This window comes from Ranitomeya variabilis, chromosome 4 (genome assembly GCF_051348905.1).
Source record: "Ranitomeya variabilis isolate aRanVar5 chromosome 4, aRanVar5.hap1, whole genome shotgun sequence".
NCBI lineage: Eukaryota > Metazoa > Chordata > Amphibia > Anura > Dendrobatidae > Ranitomeya > Ranitomeya variabilis.
Genome location: NC_135235.1, coordinates 93323370 through 93342180, shown reverse-complemented (window position 1 = coordinate 93342180; position 18811 = coordinate 93323370). Strand labels below are relative to the sequence as shown.

The following is an 18811-nucleotide window of genomic DNA, read 5'->3' as shown; positions in this document are numbered from 1 at the left end:
ATAATGATAGGACCAAATATACAAACGATCACATAAAGTGACTGCAAGAAATGTATCAAATCAAATGATCAAATCCTTAAATGTATAGCAATACCCAGTCAATAACGTATAATCATATAAAACCCCTGCAGATAAAAGAAGAGCAACCAGTCCAGTAAGGCTACTTTCACATTTCCGTTTATTTGGATCCGTCACAATGCGTCGTTTTGGTAAAAAAACGCATCCTGCATATTTTTCCCATAGACTTTTATTGCCGACAGATCGCAACGTATGGCCACACGTCGCGTCCGTCGTGCACTGGATGCGTCGTGTTTTGGCCGACCGTCGTCTCGGAAAAACGTTCAAGGGAACGTTTTTCCGTACGTCGCATCCTGTGTTTCACACTGCGCATGCCCAGTAGGAAATATCGCTCTCACGATCTTTCCTGTTCGGCAACGCAGACGGAAATGTGAAAGAAAACACTTCCGTCGGTACGGCGCGTCGACGCTTCGTGATGGCCCCGTACCGACGGAAGTGTGAAAGAAGCCTTAAGTAAGTATTGGTATGTACAGTACATCATATATTGTTTTAAACCAGTAGCCCACTAAGATAATAACCCAGGTACATTAATCATAGTTCATACCCAAAGATGTGCAAAAACAGAGTACAATGAAAAGTTAATGCAGATAGTAATACACAAAACAAAGTATGCACATAGCTCGACGTGTTTCTCCTCCAGTGGGTTCATCAGGAGAGCATACTTTAGTGTCTAACAAAATGCGCAAAAGAATTAATTGGACATAGCTTAGAAATGTATTAAATGAATCAGATGAAGCAGCAGCAGGGGCACAAAGTCCTTCCATGTTTGCCTGGAAATCGATATCCACCATCATATAGTCAAAAGCCTATAAGATCCCAGGATCTCAGGCCATGCCCCCCTGACATTACAGCTCCGAGCACACTGCACAGACAGGAAATCTCTACTCTGTGCTTTGAATGGACTGTAACAATTACTCAGGAGCTGGAGGTCATACCACCACATTACAGCTCAGGAACAGAGCAGGAGCTAAACAGGAAATAAATTATGAAGTTTCTTCATTTTTCCTTGGTGCTTTAATAATTTATATGCTAAGAAAATACCTTTAAAAATGTTTTAACATTTATTGTGAAAGGGCTCTTTTAAAAGAAAAAAGGAGGGCAACTGACTATAGCAAGGAATTTCCAGCATGGCAATAGTGAAGCGTCATATTGAGCTTAATTCCCAGTTTAGGGTGGTATTGCGGTAGAGAAACATTGTATTTTGCAGACATAAAATTGACTCACATACAGATACACATAAGACGGTAAATACAGTGGGCTCATTTTAAGTGATATCTTCTTAGAATGGGTTGTCATGTGTATACATGAGATATAACACTATTTCTGGCCATTACAGTATATGACTTGTCTTCTGCATTGTTCACCAGTTTTATCCTCTCCAGGCAATATCTCTAATTGTCAGCCGTCTCCAAGTCCTCAGTCAGACATCCATGTTGCACATACCTGTTATATTTGCATAGTTTTTCTTCTGTTTTTGAAGTCACTAAACTATCTGTCCTACACAATGCATAATTAGCATATCAGTACACATCACTAGTCATCAATGATAACAGCACAATATGTTATATCAAATATCAGCTTACAAGTAGTTCCTCCTCTAGATCAGGGGCCGCTTCCCCTACTGCAACCTGGTCCCTCCACCTAGCGATTGTCAGCGTGAATGCTGGCCCCACGGATGGTTTCCACACTTCCCGTGCCCCTAGGACCCCTTTCATTCCCTTTGGGAGCTTCTCTCCATCCTTTCTTCTGTTCTCTCACTCTCTCTCCCGTCCTGGGACGAGCTCCTCACAGCTCCAGTCCCCTGCTCCAACTTCTGTCTCTACTTCTCACCAACTACCTGACTCCTCCCTCCTGTCTCCCATGACAACTCCTCACTCTCAACCAACACCTTCTACCTAATTCCTCCCTGGCCTGGGGAAGTCTGGTGTTGGGTGCTAGTGTTAGGGTTCTGTATAGTGTCCCCTCCGTACCAGAGAGTTGTGGCACCACACCTCTAGCTGACGTGCAGTACCTCTGTGACGACTGGACCTTCAGAGGCACCACATTATCATTGCTGGATAGCTATGAGAACCGCCCAGCGGTCGGCGCTCATAGCAAGCATTTCTGCTACACATATCAGGGCTGAAGCCCTGCTCTGTGTAGCACACGCTATCGGAGGATCGCAGCTTCTAGTCTCCCATGTAGACTATTAAAGCAAGTGTAAGGTAAAAAAAAAAATTAAAAACATAAAAAAATATATAAACATTCAAATCACCCCCCATTCGCCCCATTCAAAATAAAACAATAATTAAAAAAAAACACATATTTGGTATAGCCACATTCAGAATCGCCCGATCTTTTAATATATAAAAAGAATTAATCGGATCGGTAAAGGGCGTAACAAGAAAAAAAATCAAAACGCCAGAATTATATTTTTTTGGTCACCGCAACATTGCGTTGAAATACAATAAAAGGAAATTAAAAGATTGTATCTACACCAAAATGGTATCAATAAAAAAGTCAGCTCGGCACCCCAAAAACAAGAACCCAGCCCCAGATCACGAAAAATGGAGACACTATGGGTCTCGGAAAACGGGAATTTTTTTTATCATAGAAAGTTTGGATTTTTTTCACCACTTGAATAAAAAAAACTATACATTTTTGGTACCAGGACACTATATGGCAAAACCAATGGTGTCGTTTAAAATTACAACTCTTCCCGCGAAAAACATGCTCTCACATGGGCATACTGACAGAAAAAAAGTTATGACTAGAAAGAAGGGGAGCAAAATATAGAAACTCTAAAATGGAAAAACCCAAGGTGGTAAAGAGGTTAACTGAACTTTATGAAATTTCAATGTATTTATTTTAATAGCTTCACTTGCTGTTAGTGAGAGGAAATATTCTTCTCTACAACCACAGGCTTGAAACAGACCAAAAACCCACAGAGGAGCGTTTACTTCTATTCTAGATAATACTTTTTGAGCAAAACACCCTGGATTACATTTTACCATTTGATATACAGTGATACATTGTAAAAAAACCATTAATGTTGAAGTTTAATGGTCAAAAAATTGCCTTCATTGATCGTAGCAAAACCCCTGGCTTTTAGTTTCAAGTTACATGACAGATTTACAATGGTGAATGATACAGATTTCTTGCTCCATCTGTGCCCAAAAATTGTCATACAAGCCTTGTACTTATTAGTATGCTATAGACACTTTTCACAGCCAACCAAGTGGCCAAGGATTAGCAGACCAGGCTGTGGCTTAGTGAAAATGGGGCATGACTCAGAATATGACAATATGTTCCAAAAGTTCATACAAATATTAGAGAAAACTGCTGATGTACAGTAAGCCAACTAACATGTTGAAAAGTGTCAAAAGATGCATAAAAATTATCTTCTAGCTCTAGCCACTCTTATAAATTTGGACCATTTTCACAAATTTAGTCTAAGCTTCGTGTGTTTAAATATTAGACAGGATTGATATTTGCAAAGCATAAAAACTTTTTTTTGCATCCAGATAACCACTTTATTGACTCACAGGTTCCTGCTTCAACCACAGTTATTATAGTTGTTAATCATTTGCACACCGCCCCGAAAAGCAAATAACTACTAATCCTCCAAGTGCTAACGAAAGAGGTAATTTACAAACCAAGCCGGTAAAGTCCAAGGGGTCCAAGTATTCAGTCAATAGTTTTTATCTACTGGGCCACCTACATGGAAACTTACATCCAAACATTAAGGCCCCGATTCATCAAGTCCGGCGTTGTTCACTAGTGATGAGCGAATATGCTCGTATAACATGTCACCCAAGCATGCTCGGATGACACGTTATACGAGCATCTATCTGAGTATCTTGGGTGTGCTCGGATAATATATTCGAGTCCCTGAGACTGCATATTTGCGGCAGTAGACAGCCTTAACACATGCGGGGATGCCAAACAAACAGGTCATTTCTCCATCTACTTCTCCAAGTAATTTCTCCATCTCCTGCATTGCCGGCGTCCACGGTAATTGCACGACACTAGGATGCCATAGACTTATGTGGATGCGTGAGATACGGCTCTCACATGCACTTGCAGCATGCTGCGAATCGGCATGTCGACCACGTCAGCCATGTTATACGGCAGTGTTAGTGAACACTAAAAGTAAAAGTGGCGTCTCCCTCTGTGCTCCAGCTAAGGACTGAAGTAACATTTGTAGCATAAGGTACACCACAACTCGTCATGAATTAGATGAGTGGGTGTCGCCTCTACTGACCAAATACTGATAGTGTGACGGCAGCCAAGGAAAATGGATCAGTTAATTAGCCATCCATTTTTGTTTCATTTGCAATTGTTCCATTTTTTGCTTATTGGATCCAGTAAGTTTAAAACGGATCAGTTACAAATGAAAGAAAAATAGATGGCTAATTAACGGATCCAATTTCCATAGACTTCAACATTAAAGAAACAGCAGAGATCAGTTATTTACAGTTAGGTCCATATATATTTGGACAGAGACAACATTTTTCTAATTTTGGTTACAGACATTACCACAATGAATTTTAAACAAAACAATTCAGATGCAGTTGAAGTTCAGACTTTCAGCTTTCATTTGAGGGTATCCACATTAAAATTGGATGAAGGGTTTAGGAGTTTCAGCTCCTTAACATGTGCCACCCTGTTTTTAAAGGGATCAGAAGTAATTGGATAATTGACTCCAAGGCTATTTCATGGACAGGTGTGGGCAATCCCTTTGTTATGTCATTCTCAATTAAGCAGATAAAAGGCCTGGAGATGATTTGAGGTGTAGTGCTTGCATTTGGAAGGTTTTGCTGTGAAGTAAACATGAGGTCAAAGGAGCTCTCCATGCAGGTGAAACAAGCCATCCTTAAGGTGCGAAAACAGAAAAAACCCATCCGAGAAATTGCTACAATATTAGGAGTGGCACAATCTACAGTTTGGAACATCCTGAGAAAGAAAGAAAGCACTGGTGAACTCATCAATGCAAAAAGACCTGGGCGCCCACGGAAGACAGCAGTGGTGGATGATCGCAGAATAATCTCCATGGTGAAGAGAAACCCCTTCACAACAGCCAACCAAGTGAACAACACTCTCCAGGAGGTCGGCATATCAATATCCAAATCTACCATAAAGAGAAGACTGCATGAAAGTAAATACAGAGGGTTCACTGCACGGTGCAAGCCACTCATAAGCATCAAGAATAAAAAGGCTAGACTGGACTTTGCTATAAAACATCTAACAAAGCCAGCACAGTTCTGGAAGAACATTCTTTGGACAGATGAAACCAAGATCAAACTCTACCAGAATGATGGAAAGAGAAAAGTATGGCGAAGGCGTGGTACAGCTCATGATCCAAAGCATACCACATCATCTGTAAAACACGGCGGAGGCAGTGTGATGGCTTGGGCATGCATGGCTGCCAGTGGCACTGGGTCACTAGTGTTTATTGATGATGTGACACAGGACAGAAGCAGACGAATTAATTCTGAGGTATTCAGAGCCATACTGTGTGCTCAGATCCAGCCAAATGCAGCCAAACTGATTGGTCGTTGCTTCATACTACAGATGGACAATGACCCAAAACATAAAGCCAAAGCAACCCAGGAGTTTATTAAAGCAAAGAAGTGGAATATTCTTGAATGGCCAAGTCAGTCACCTGATCTCAACCCAATTGAGCATGCATTTCACTTGTTAAAGACTAAACTTCAGACAGAAAGGCCCACAAACAAACAGCAACTGAAAACCACCGCAGTGAAGGCCTGGCAGAGCATCAAAAAGGAGGAAACACAGCGTCTGGTGATGTCCATGAGTTCAAGACTTCAGGCAGTCATTGCCAACAAAGGGTTTTCAACCAAGTACTAAAAATGAGCATTTTATTTAAAATTATTGAATCTGTCCAATTACTTTTGGTCCCTTTAAAAACGGGGTGGCACATATTAAGGAGCTGAAACTCCTAAACCCTTCATCCAATTTTAATGTGGATACCCTGAAATGAAAGCTGAAAGTCTGAACTTCAACGGCATCTTAATTGTTTTGTCTAAAATTCATTGTGGTAAAATCTATAATCAAAATTAGAAAAATGTTATCTCTGTCCAAATATATATGGACCTAACTGTAAAAATGGGCTAAATTTGTGAAGTTGTATCTGCACAACTTTTTTTCCAACATATTGCTGCTGGATCCATTCTAACTGAGCACTACTGGAAATGTGAATATAACTTAAAGGGGTTTTCCCACAGTTAATTTCAATGAATAGATCTTGGAACAATAATGATTTCCACAATTGGATGTGCTTAAGTATAATGTTCCTGTGCTGAGCTATCTTATAAATTTGCCCCTGCTATGTACAGTATTTTTCGTATTTATGTGATTGCCCAGCAGCTACAGGAAGCCGGGGGCTGCGGCTAACATTGTACCCGCTATTAGATAAAATAAATATTCTCTGCTCCCCACGCCCATAGTCACTCCCACCTATCGGCACCGGCTTCAGTGCAAAGAGGTGGTAGGGGCTATGAGCGTGGGGAGCAGAGAATATTCATGTTCTTTAAAAGCGGGCACACGTGTTAGCTGCAACAGACGGCTCCTGCCTCCTGTGATCCGCTCATCCTGCCTTTCCCTTACCCTTCCATCCACAGCCACCTCCGGACTATAAGGCGCGCCCCCAATTTTGCTCCATTTTAGAGGAAAAAAAGGCGTCTTATAGTCCAAAAATATGGTACTGTGTCTGGCCATGCAGGAACATGGTCTCATGCCACAGCTCCTGGGCAGGAGGGAAGCAAATGAGTATACAGACATTACAGTACAGGATCGCAGCTGATTATTTTTTTTTAGATAAAATATTGTTTAACAACAGGCAGTAAATGGTGCAGATTGGGTTCAACAACAGTCACTAAGTTATTACCTATCAGGGTGATAGAAGAAAACCTGTTTTACCCTGACAAGCCCTTTAAACCTCGTGTGAACTTAGGTCTTTACATGCTGTAGCAATAACATAACTAAGATCTGCCTGATCACATAGCATTTATATTATCTGTGAAACTGTATAAATGTTTTGTGCCTCCCAGTATCTTCTGATCTGCGGGGCAAGTGTTGTTGACTGTAAGAACTAACTAGGGCAGCATGGCGGCTCAGTGGTTAGCACTGCAGCCTTGCATTGTTGGGATCCTGGGTTCAAATCCAACCAAGGGTAACATCTGCAAGGAGTTTGTCTGTTCTCTTCATGTCTGTGTGGGTTTCCTCCGAGTTCTCCGGTTTCCCCCACACTCCAAAGGCATACAGATAAGGAATCTAGATTGTGAGCCCCAATGGGGACAGTGATGATGTCTGTAAAACGCTATGGAATTAATGGGGCCATATAAGTGAGTAAAGTAAATAAACTATAACATTGTGCCAACATCATAAAAACTAGTAGGTATACACAAGGGTGAAATATTAATACACAAGTGTGATCACATTGGTTTACTGGACGTTTAAGTATAGTTTTCCCATGTATATAATACCATGTAAAAGTAAAGCATATTCATATTCTGCTTTACAATATTTCTATTCCTTGTCAGAAAAAAGCAACTATCGTATTTGGCAGCAATGCAGCGAACAGCTGATATTTTAATAAAAGGGGGAAAAAAACTATTCCTTAAGACAAGTTAGGTTAGGATATGGGTTGGACTAAATGGACTTAAAGTCTTCCTTCAACCTTAAAAACTATGTTACTATGTTAAGACAAGTCAAGACATGAACCAGCTCTTCTCAATGTGAACTTACATAAGGGATGACTTTTGATTAACATTAGTAAAGGCCTATCACATAAAGTGGTGATCCATAAGTTGCAGTTTTCCCGCTGCGGACCACCACAGTTTCCAGTTGGCGGGGTATGCTGGGTGGTTGGGTTTCACAACTGAAGAGTTATAAAAACTTTATACAGAAGATCCCATTTACAGTAAAACTAGGCAGTAAGTAAGGAAGTAATCCTGACAGTGCAGAATTAGAACTTGTAACACTGATACTATTAACTTGTCAAACCTTTTGTATCAGCTCAGCTGCTCACAAGGCGACAGTGACCCATCCCTGTGAGCACAGATCTCTGCTGTTTGTATTTCCTTACCCACGTTCCTGTCTTCTCGGACAGACTTTTGCTTTTCTTACTCTGCCATGAAGTTTAGTTAAAGTTTCTGTTATTAATTTAGCAAAAAAGGGAAACTCACCACAATATTTAATAAACTTACCAGCCGAAGAACTCCTCTCCAGATCTTCATGACGATACAAAAGGAAAACTGAAAGGAAACATGAGTGATTAAGAAATCCACCCCTAAGGAGGAGTCAGAATTAAAGGTGTCTTTACTGTGTGACTACTGTGCAGAGAAAAAACTTGTGCATCTTCCTTATTTCCAGGAATGGCGACCCGTTTAATCATTTGAAAAAAAAAAAATTTGGAAGTAATTTTTCTATTTTGTTTTTGTCTTGTGATATCCGTTCTTGTTTTTGTGCAAATTCTTCAAAATGGCAAGTTTTCCAAAACAATAAAAATTGCTATTCACTTTTGTCTTTTGTTGCACCTTTTTAGATGAAAAAAACGCTAAAAATGTTGCAAGTTTTGCGTAAAAACGTCAGACGTACATATAATGATGCATGTCGAAAAGCCGCGGAGACACCATCACGTGTTTTATATTTTATATTTATAGTGCATATAATGAATGACTCTGTCGGGGGGATTGGAGCACATTTTCGCAAGAATATTGTGACTTTCGCAATTGTTGAGTCAGTAGAAAATATCTGGAAACCCCAAACTCTGCCTGCAATGTAGAACATAAAAAAAAAGAAAACAGGCGAACTCATATAAAATAGAGTGAAAAAATGTGCGAATTAAAAGAAGAATAAGACGCAAATGAAAAACAGGTGAAATACAGCAAAAACTAGGAAAAAAGAGAGGCACAAATACAATAATGAGTCGATAATTAGCCAGAATCATCAAGACTGGTGATTTTTTTGCCTGTTTTGATGAGAGGAGTCATATTGGAGTTCAGACGCTTTTGATTCATGAAGAGGAGCACGCCTTTTTGTGAATCTGGAGTGTCTGGTGAGTGGAGGGCACCTCCATGTGCCATGTGCCATACTTGAAAACCCACTTCAGTCAGGTGTAGGGAATGGTTAAGAGTCACAAGAACAAAGACAAAGTTAGGTATGAATTTGTCTGCATGTAGAATAATAGTATGAGAACGATTCTACTGCACATCAGCCTTGGGACCTAATATAGAAATAGACCCTCGGTGAATGTTGTAAGAAACATGAACTAAAAAAGGGGGGTGAAACCGAGATTATGGTCGGTGGCATTACAAACATATATTTTATTAATATACAACCCAGTATTAAAAGGAAGGCGCTGAAGATGGTATATCATGTTGCTGCAAACATAATCTAAAATGTATCAGGTACATGTGAGCACAAAGATTTAAAAACTACAAAGACGTGATACAATTGTATCAAAAATAGATCACAAAAATCTTGCAAAAAAATCTAGAATTGCAAGAAGGTAGCTAGTAATATGGTATATATCAAGATATCAGAAAAATAGAAGATACACATACCAGTATATAGTGCCTGTGCCGCTGAGTATATAATGTTCATTGATTGAAAGCAAGGGGTAAATCCCATAACTGTGGGCAGCTTCATATATTTTTTATAATAAAGTGCATGTGAAAACCACTATCCCTGCCATACATGTGCAAATATGGGGATATAAAGTGCTCAATGACTATGACTCAGGGACCAAACATCCCCTGATGAAGGTACATCGAAACGTGCGTAGGGGTGGGCGCATATCACCGAAAGCTGCATCACCCACCTAATAAGGTATTCCTTTTATTCATCGTGTTCATGTTTAGCAGCTATGTTTGGTCCCTGAGTCATAGCCATTGAGCATTTTATATCCCCACCCATATTTGCACACAGGGGCGTAACTACAAAAGGAGCAGGGGTTGCAATCGCACCCGGGCACAGGAGCCTAGGGGGCCCTAAAAGTCCCTTTGGCCTATAGAAAAAGACTATTGCTATTAAAGATTTAAAATATTTGCGGGCCCCGTTGGAGCTTTCGCATCGGGGCCCATGTGTATCAAGTTACGCCACTGTTTGCACATATATGGAAATAGTGGTTTGCGTAAGCACTTTAATACAAAAATATATGAAGTGTAGCGTTTCCCTTACCTCGGGTCTTGGGGGACACTCGCTTTGCACGGGAATAATGCATACAGGCACGATATCTCACACAAATTAAGTCCATTCCGGTTTATTAAATCGTCATAAACCGCATCGTAAGCCAGGTTACACATCACCAGCTTACACATAGTCTGTTACTTTAACACGTGTGGCTTTACAAAGCATTCAATAGTCACGCCTTATCTCTTCAGTCACCAGGTGACTGCACAGTTCATTACAGTTCATTGCATGTATCAACGAAACATAATAACCACCAGCAGTCTGTTCCAATGGCAGATACATCTCTGCCGTATATTACAGGTTTTTTCCCATACCAAGGGTTACCTCTCAGGAGCTCCGGCTCCACACACTGACTCCTGCCAGTGCTGGTTCACAGGGAAACTGCCTCACTGGGATCACCGTCCTTGTGACCAGGGCCCTCGGATAGTCCAGACCCACAGTAGGAACTGTAGCTTCCCCAACCCAGAAACCATCTCAGGCTCTGTAGATGCAGCCTTTCCATGCGCTTCCAGGAAGTCCAATCACAGGCACCTCCAACACACAGGCCATCAGTTCATGATCTTACCAGGTGCTTGCAGGACGCCAGTCCATCCCAGGACAATCCAACCCACTGACCATTCCAGCATTCACACTCTTACCAGGTGCTTGCAGGACTCCAGTCCATCCGAGGACAATCCAACACCCTTGAGCATTCAGTCCATAGCCTCAGCAGTGCTTCCAGGACTCCAGCCCACTCCAGGACAATCCAACACACAGGCTATTGCAGAACTCACTCTCTTCAGTGCTTCCAGGACATCTTCACTGCCAGGAGACTCCAACACTGACCGTCCACTAGGTCCATGGTCTCAGGTGCTTCCAGGAGGACTCCTGTTATGACCCCAATGGCGAGGGTCTCAGAGGAACGTGGAAGTCTGCAGAATACAAAAATCCAGCTCATAGGGCAGTGGTAACTGGGTTGACCATATATCTACTCCTAACGCCAACACTAGAAGTAGCCGGGGATCATTCCTACGTTGATTCTAGATGACACGCGCCAGCCGGAGAATCTAGCTACCCCTAGTAGAGGAAAACAAAGACCTTTCTTGCCTCCAGAGAAGGGGACCCCAAAGCTGGATAGAAGCCCCCCACAAATAATGACGGTGAGGTAAGAGGAAATGACAAACACAGAAATGAACCAGGTTTAGCACAGAGAGGCCCGCTTACTGATAGCAGAATAAAGAAAGGTAACTTATATGGTCAACAAAAACCCTATCAAAATCCACACTGGAAATTCAAGAACCCCCGAACCGTCTAACGGTCCGGGGGGAGAACACCAGCCCCCTAGAGCTTCCAGCAAAGGTCAGGATATAGATTTGGAACAAGCTGGACAAAAATACAAAACCAAAACAAATAGCAAAAAGCAAAAGGCAGACTTAGCTGAAATAACTGGAACCAGGATCAGTAGACAAGAGCACAGCAGACTAGCTCTGATAACTACGTTGCCAGGCATTGAACTGAAGGTCCAGGGAGCTTATATAGCAACACCCCTAACTAACGACCCAGGTGCGGATAAAAGGAATGACAGAAAAACCAGAGTCAAAAAACTAGTAACCACTAGAGGGAGCAAAAAGCAAATTCACAACAGTACCCCCCCCTTAGTGAGGGGTCACCGAACCCTCACCACGACCACCAGGGCGATCAGGATGAGCGGCATGAAAGGCACGAACTAAATCGGCCGCATGAACATCAGAGGCGACCACCCAGGAATTATCCTCCTGACCATAGCCCTTCCACTTGACCAGGTACTGAAGCCTCCGCCTGGAGAGGCGAGAATCCAAGATCTTCTCCACCACGTACTCCAACTCGCCCTCAACCAACACCGGAGCAGGAGGCTCAGCAGAAGGAACTACAGGCACAATGTACCGCCGCAACAAGGACCTATGAAATACATTGTGAATAGCAAACGACACAGGAAGATCCAGACGAAAAGATACAGGATTAAGGATTTCCAATATCTTGTAAGGCCCAATAAAACGAGGTTTAAATTTGGGAGAGGAGACCTTCATAGGAACAAAGCGGGAAGAAAGCCACACCAAATCCCCAACGCGTAGTCGGGGACCCACACCGCGGCGGCGGTTGGCAAAGCGCTGAGCCTTCTCCTGTGACAACTTCAAGTTGTCCACCACATGATTCCAGATCTGCTGCAACCTATCCACCACAGAATCCACCCCAGGACAGTCAGAAGGCTCCACATGACCCGAAGAAAAGCGAGGATGGAAACCAGAGTTGCAGAAAAAAGGCGAAACCAAGGTGGCGGAACTAGCCCGATTATTAAGGGCAAACTCAGCCAACGGCAAGAATGTCACCCAATCGTCCTGATCAGCAGAGACAAAACACCTCAAATAAGCCTCCAAAGTCTGATTGGTTCGCTCCGTCTGTCCATTAGTCTGAGGATGGAAAGCAGACGAAAACGACAAATCAATGCCCATCCTACTACAAAAGGATCGCCAGAACCTGGAAACGAACTGGGATCCTCTGTCTGACACAATATTCTCAGGGATGCCGTGCAAACGAACCACGTTCTGGAAAAACACAGGAACCAGATCGGAAGAGGAAGGCAGCTTAGGCAAAGGAACCAAATGGACCATCTTGGAGAAGCGATCACATATCACCCAGATAACGGACATGCCCTGAGATAGCGGAAGATCAGAAATGAAATCCATGGAGATATGTGTCCAAGGTCTCTTCGGGACAGGCAAGGGCAAGAGCAAACCGCTGGCACGAGAACAGCAAGGCTTAGCTCGAGCACAAGTCCCACAGGACTGCACAAATGACCGCACATCCCTTGACAAGGAAGGCCACCAAAAGGACCTGGCCACCAGATCTCTGGTGCCAAAAATTCCCGGGTGACCTGCCAACACCGAGGAATGAACCTCGGAAATGACTCTGCTGGTCCACTTATCCGGGACAAACAGTCTGTCAGGTGGACAAGACTCAGGCCTATCAGCCTGAAATCTCTGCAACACACGTCGCAGATCCGGAGAAATAGCTGACAAGATAACTCCATCTTTAAGAATACCAACAGGATCAGCGACTCCAGGAGCATCAGGCACAAAGCTCCTAGAAAGAGCATCGGCCTTCACATTCTTTGAACCTGGTAAATACGAGACAACAAAATCAAAGCGGGAGAAAAACAATGACCAGCGGGCCTGTCTCGGATTAAGGCGTTTAGCAGACTCGAGATACATCAGATTTTTGTGATCAGTCAAGACCACCACACGATGCTTAGCACCCTCGAGCCAATGACGCCACTCCTCAAATGCCCATTTCATGGCCAACAACTCCCGATTGCCCACATCATAATTTCGCTCGGCAGGCGAAAATTTCCTAGAGAAAAAGGCACAAGGCTTCATAACAGAGCAACCAGGGCCTCTCTGCGACAAAACGGCCCCTGCCCCAATCTCCGAAGCATCCACCTCAACCTGAAAGGGAAGTGAGACGTCAGGCTGGCACAAAACAGGCGCCGAAGTAAACCGGCGTTTCAACTCCTGGAAAGCCTCCACGGCAGCAGGAGCCCAGTTAGCTACATCGGAGCCCTTCTTGGTCATATCCGTCAAAGGTTTCACAATGCTAGAAAAATTAGCGATAAAACGACGGTAGAAGTTAGCGAAGCCCAAGAACTTCTGAAGACTCTTAACTGACGAGGGCTGAGTCCAATCAAGAATAGCTCGAACCTTGACTGGGTCCATCTCCACAGCAGAAGGGGAAAAAATGAACCCCAAAAAGGGAACCTTCTGTACACCAAAGAGACACTTTGAGCCCTTGACAAACAAAGAATTTTCACGCAAAATTTTAAAGACCAACCTGACCTGCTCCACATGCGAATCCCAATTATCAGAAAAAACCAAAATATCATCCAGATAAACAATCAAAAATTTATCCAGATACTTCCGGAAAATGTCATGCATAAAGGACTGAAAAACTGAAGGCGCATTGGAGAGCCCAAAAGGCATCACCAAGTACTCAAAATGACCTTCGGGCGTATTGAATGCGGTTTTCCATTCATCACCTTGCTTAATGCGCACAAGGTTGTACGCACCACGAAGGTCTATCTTGGTGAACCACTTGGCACCCTTAATCCGGGCAAACAAGTCAGACAACAGCGGTAAAGGATACTGAAATTTGACAGTGATCTTATTTAAAAGCCGATAATCAATACAAGGTCTCAAAGATCCGTCCTTTTTTGCCACAAAAAAGAATCCCGCACCAAGAGGGGAAGAAGACGGACGAATATGTCCTTTTTCCAGAGACTCCTTGATATATGAACGCATAGCGGTATGTTCAGGTACCGACAGATTAAACAGTCTTCCCTTAGGAAATTTACTGCCTGGGATCAAATCTATAGCACAGTCACAGTCCCTATGAGGAGGCAGTGCACTGGACTCAGACTCACTGAAGACATCCTGATAATCAGACAAATACTCCGGAACTTCCGAAGGCGTAGAAGAAGCAATAGACACAGGCAGGGAATCCTCATGAATACCACGACAGCCCCAACTTGAGACTGACATAGCCTTCCAGTCCAGGACTGGATTATGGGTCTGTAACCATGGCAGCCCTAAAACGACCAAATCATGCATTTTATGTAAAACCAGGAAACGTATCACCTCGCGGTGTTCAGGAGTCATGCACATGGTAACCTGAGTCCAATACTGCGGTTTATTTGCTGCCAATGGTGTAGCATCAATACCCCTAAGAGGAATAGGATTTTCTAATGGTTCAAGAGTAAATCCACAGCGCTTAGCAAATGAGAGATCCATGAGACTCAGGGCAGCACCTGAATCTACAAACGCCATGACAGGATAAGATGACAGTGAGCAAATCAAAGTTACAGACAGAATAAATTTAGGTTGCAAATTACCAACGGTGACAGGACTAACAACCTTAGCTATACGTTTAGAGCATGCTGAGATAACATGTGTAGAATCACCACAGTAGTAGCACAAGCCATTCCGGCGTCTATGAATTTTCCGCTCATTTCTAGTCAGGATTCTATCACATTGCATTAAATCAGGTGTCTGTTCAGACAACACCATGAGGGAATTTGCGGTTTTTCTATCACATTGCACCGAATTAGGTGTCTGTTCAGACAACACCATGAGGGAATTTGCGGTTTTGCGCTCCCGCAACCGCCGGTCAATTTGAATAGCCAGTGCCATAGTATCATTCAGACCTGTGGGAATGGGAAAACCCACCATAACATTCTTAATGGCTTCAGAAAGGCCATTTCTAAAATTAGCGGCCAGTGCACACTCGTTCCAATGTGTCAGCACGGACTATTTCCGAAATTTTTGGCAATACACTTCAGCCTCGTCCTGCCCCTGAGACATAGACAGCAAGGCCTTTTCTGCCTGAATCTCAAGATTGGGTTCCTCATAAAGTAAACCGAGCGCCAGAAAAAACGCATCAAGATCAGCCAATGCCGGATCTCCTGGCGCCAGCGAAAAAGCCCAATCCTGAGGGTCGCCCCGTAAGAACGAAATAACAATTTTTACTTGCTGAGCAGAATCTCCTGATGAACAGGGTCTCAGGGACAAAAACAATTTACAATTATTCACGAAATTCCTAAACTTAAACCTGTCTCCGGAAAACAGTTCAGGAATCGGTATTTTAGGTTCTGACCTAGGATTTCTGATAACATAGTCTTGTATGCCCTGCACACGAGTAGCCAGCTGGTCCACACTTGTAATCAAGGTCTGGACATTCATGTCTGCAGCAAGCATAGCCACTCTGAGGTAAAGGGGAAGGAGAAAAAAAAAACTCAGAATCTTCTTTCTTATAATCCCTCTTCTGCAATGCATTAAACATTTAATACTGGCCTGGCAAACTGTTATGACCCCAATGGCGAGGGTCTCAGAGGAACGTGGAAGTCTGCAGAATACAAAAATCCAGCTCATAGGGCAGTGGTAACTGGGTTGACCATATATCTACTCCTAACGCCAACACTAGAAGTAGCCGGGGATCATTCCTACGTTGATTCTAGATGACACGCGCCAGCCGGAGAATCTAGCTACCCCTAGTAGAGGAAAACAAAGACCTTTCTTGCCTCCAGAGAAGGGGACCCCAAAGCTGGATAGAAGCCCCCCACAAATAATGACGGTGAGGTAAGAGGAAATGACAAACACAGAAATGAACCAGGTTTAGCACAGAGAGGCCCGCTTACTGATAGCAGAATAAAGAAAGGTAACTTATATGGTCAACAAAAACCCTATCAAAATCCACACTGGAAATTCAAGAACCCCCGAACCGTCTAACGGTCCGGGGGGAGAACACCAGCCCCCTAGAGCTTCCAGCAAAGGTCAGGATATAGATTTGGAACAAGCTGGACAAAAATACAAAACCAAAACAAATAGCAAAAAGCAAAAGGCAGACTTAGCTGAAATAACTGGAACCAGGATCAGTAGACAAGAGCACAGCAGACTAGCTCTGATAACTACGTTGCCAGGCATTGAACTGAAGGTCCAGGGAGCTTATATAGCAACACCCCTAACTAACGACCCAGGTGCGGATAAAAGGAATGACAGAAAAACCAGAGTCAAAAAACTAGTAACCACTAGAGGGAGCAAAAAGCAAATTCACAACAGACTCCACTCTCAGGAGCTTCCAACACCGACCGTCCAGGACCTTGCACATGGGCCACACAGATCCATACACTGTGAACCTACAGGAACCATGTGACTCACACCCTGGTCACCTTACATACCTGTAACCACTCCCCTGGGTGGGAGTGTGTGTGTGTGTGTGTGTGTGGCTAGTTTGACCCTCCCATCTCTCAGAACTAGCCCTGCCAGTCTCCCATTAGAACTACACAAATACTTGTGGGACTACAGGTCCCAGAACACAACATAACTTTAGACTGACAGCGCAGAGTGTCCTCTGCGACACACACCGGCCATTTATAATCCTGCCGGACTTTCTCTCACCACCACAGTTATACATCCAGGCGCATCCTGCAGCGCACACACAGCGCCCCCTGGCTGTAAGATTGGTCACTGCACCACAGAAGCTGATTCCATTTTTCCATCAGTATTTGTAAGCCGAAATCAGGAACAACCAGGGGAAAAATGTAATAGAAACATGTCACCACTTCTGCATTTTTCACCCACTACTGGTTTTGGCTTACAAATACTGAAATATTGTGGTGTGAATGTGGCCTAAAGGTTGGGCTCCATCTTCTCAAGCAGGAGCATACTGCTCCCCAGTCTGTTTACTTCCCGGTTGATGGAAGGGTGCTCATGGACAAGTGATCCTTCAGGCCAGCGTCATTTTTGTACCGCTAGTCTGATCTGTGCGCACTTCTGATATTGCTAAGAGGGAGCTATGTAACAATATTGGGGCTGGAGAGAAGTCGGCAGCATTAGGCCATGTGCACACGCTGCGGATTACTCTGCAGATTTTTCCAGACTGATTTTGGTAAATCCGGAGGTAATCCGCACTGTGGATTTCCTGTGGAATTACAGTGGATTTACCCCATTTTTTGCGGTTTTTGTGCGGATTCCTATTATGGAGCAGGTGTAAACCGCTGCGGAATCCGCACAAAGAATTGACATGCTGCAGAATAAACAACGCAGCGTTTCTGTGCGTTTTTTTTCCGCAGCATGTGCACTGCGGATTTTGTTTTCCATAGGTTTACATGGTACTGTGAACATGATGGAAAACTGCTGCGAATCTGAAGCAGCCAATCCGCAGCGTGTGCCCTTCCCCCAAGGCTACGGTCACACTGGGGTTTTTTTATGCTTTTTTCATGCTAGTTTTCAGCTGCGTTTTACAGTACCAGCTATGTCTATGAGATTTCAGAAATTTCATGCACACAGTTTGGATTTTTTGTCATCAGTATTTTGTGCTTTGCATTGTTTTTTGGACATAGAGCATGTCACTTCTTTCACCATTTTTTCAGCATTTTTCACCCATTTCCTTCAATGGGTGGTGAAAAAATGCACCAAAAAACACAGGTATCATTTTTTGAAGCGTTTTTTTGTGCCAAAACCTCATTATTTGGAATAGGTCTTTTTTTTTCTAATACTCAACTTTACCAGCATGCACAAGAGATAAATCTAGCATGCCAAAATCACTGCAAAAAAACACAAAAAATGCATGAAAAATGCAAGAAAACTAAGGAAAACTAAGGAAAACATGCTTTTTTTTCTGCAGCTTTTTTCCTGGCCAAGAGATCAGGTTTTGCTGCAGAAAAAAAAACTTGGCAACAACGCCAAGTGTGAACTTAGCCTTAGGAGCTACAGTAAGTATTCTCCAGTAGGTCACATTAGGAACTTGTAAGTTACAAGCTGTAACCCTCGGGTATCCAAACTTTTGACGTCTCTGGCCCAAATTGGAAGAAGAAGCCACACAATGAGCTTTGGTCTCGTGACCATTCCTAGGATACTGTACTGATTAGAGGCAGCCAGTGCTGAGCCACAGGAGAGCGGGACTTTCCATCATCCAATCCCTGCTGAGCCCGCCCTCCTGCGGTATTCTCCCCAGTCAGCCATCACAGAGC

At 43.3% G+C, this 18811-nt stretch overlaps 1 protein-coding gene across 2 annotated transcripts in view; it reads right to left on the bottom strand.

Moving 5' to 3' along the window:
- FAS (Fas cell surface death receptor) overlaps nucleotides 1-8355 on the bottom strand; it is a 61315-nt gene extending 52960 nt beyond the window's left edge. For both annotated transcript variants that reach the window (XM_077258926.1, XM_077258927.1), the window contains exon 1: nucleotides 8289-8355. In XM_077258926.1, the coding sequence (XP_077115041.1) occupies nucleotides 8289-8318 (30 nt within the window). In that variant the 5' untranslated portion in view covers nucleotides 8319-8355. The remainder of the gene's footprint in view (nucleotides 1-8288) is intronic.
- Between the last annotated feature and the right edge of the window lie 10456 nt (nucleotides 8356-18811).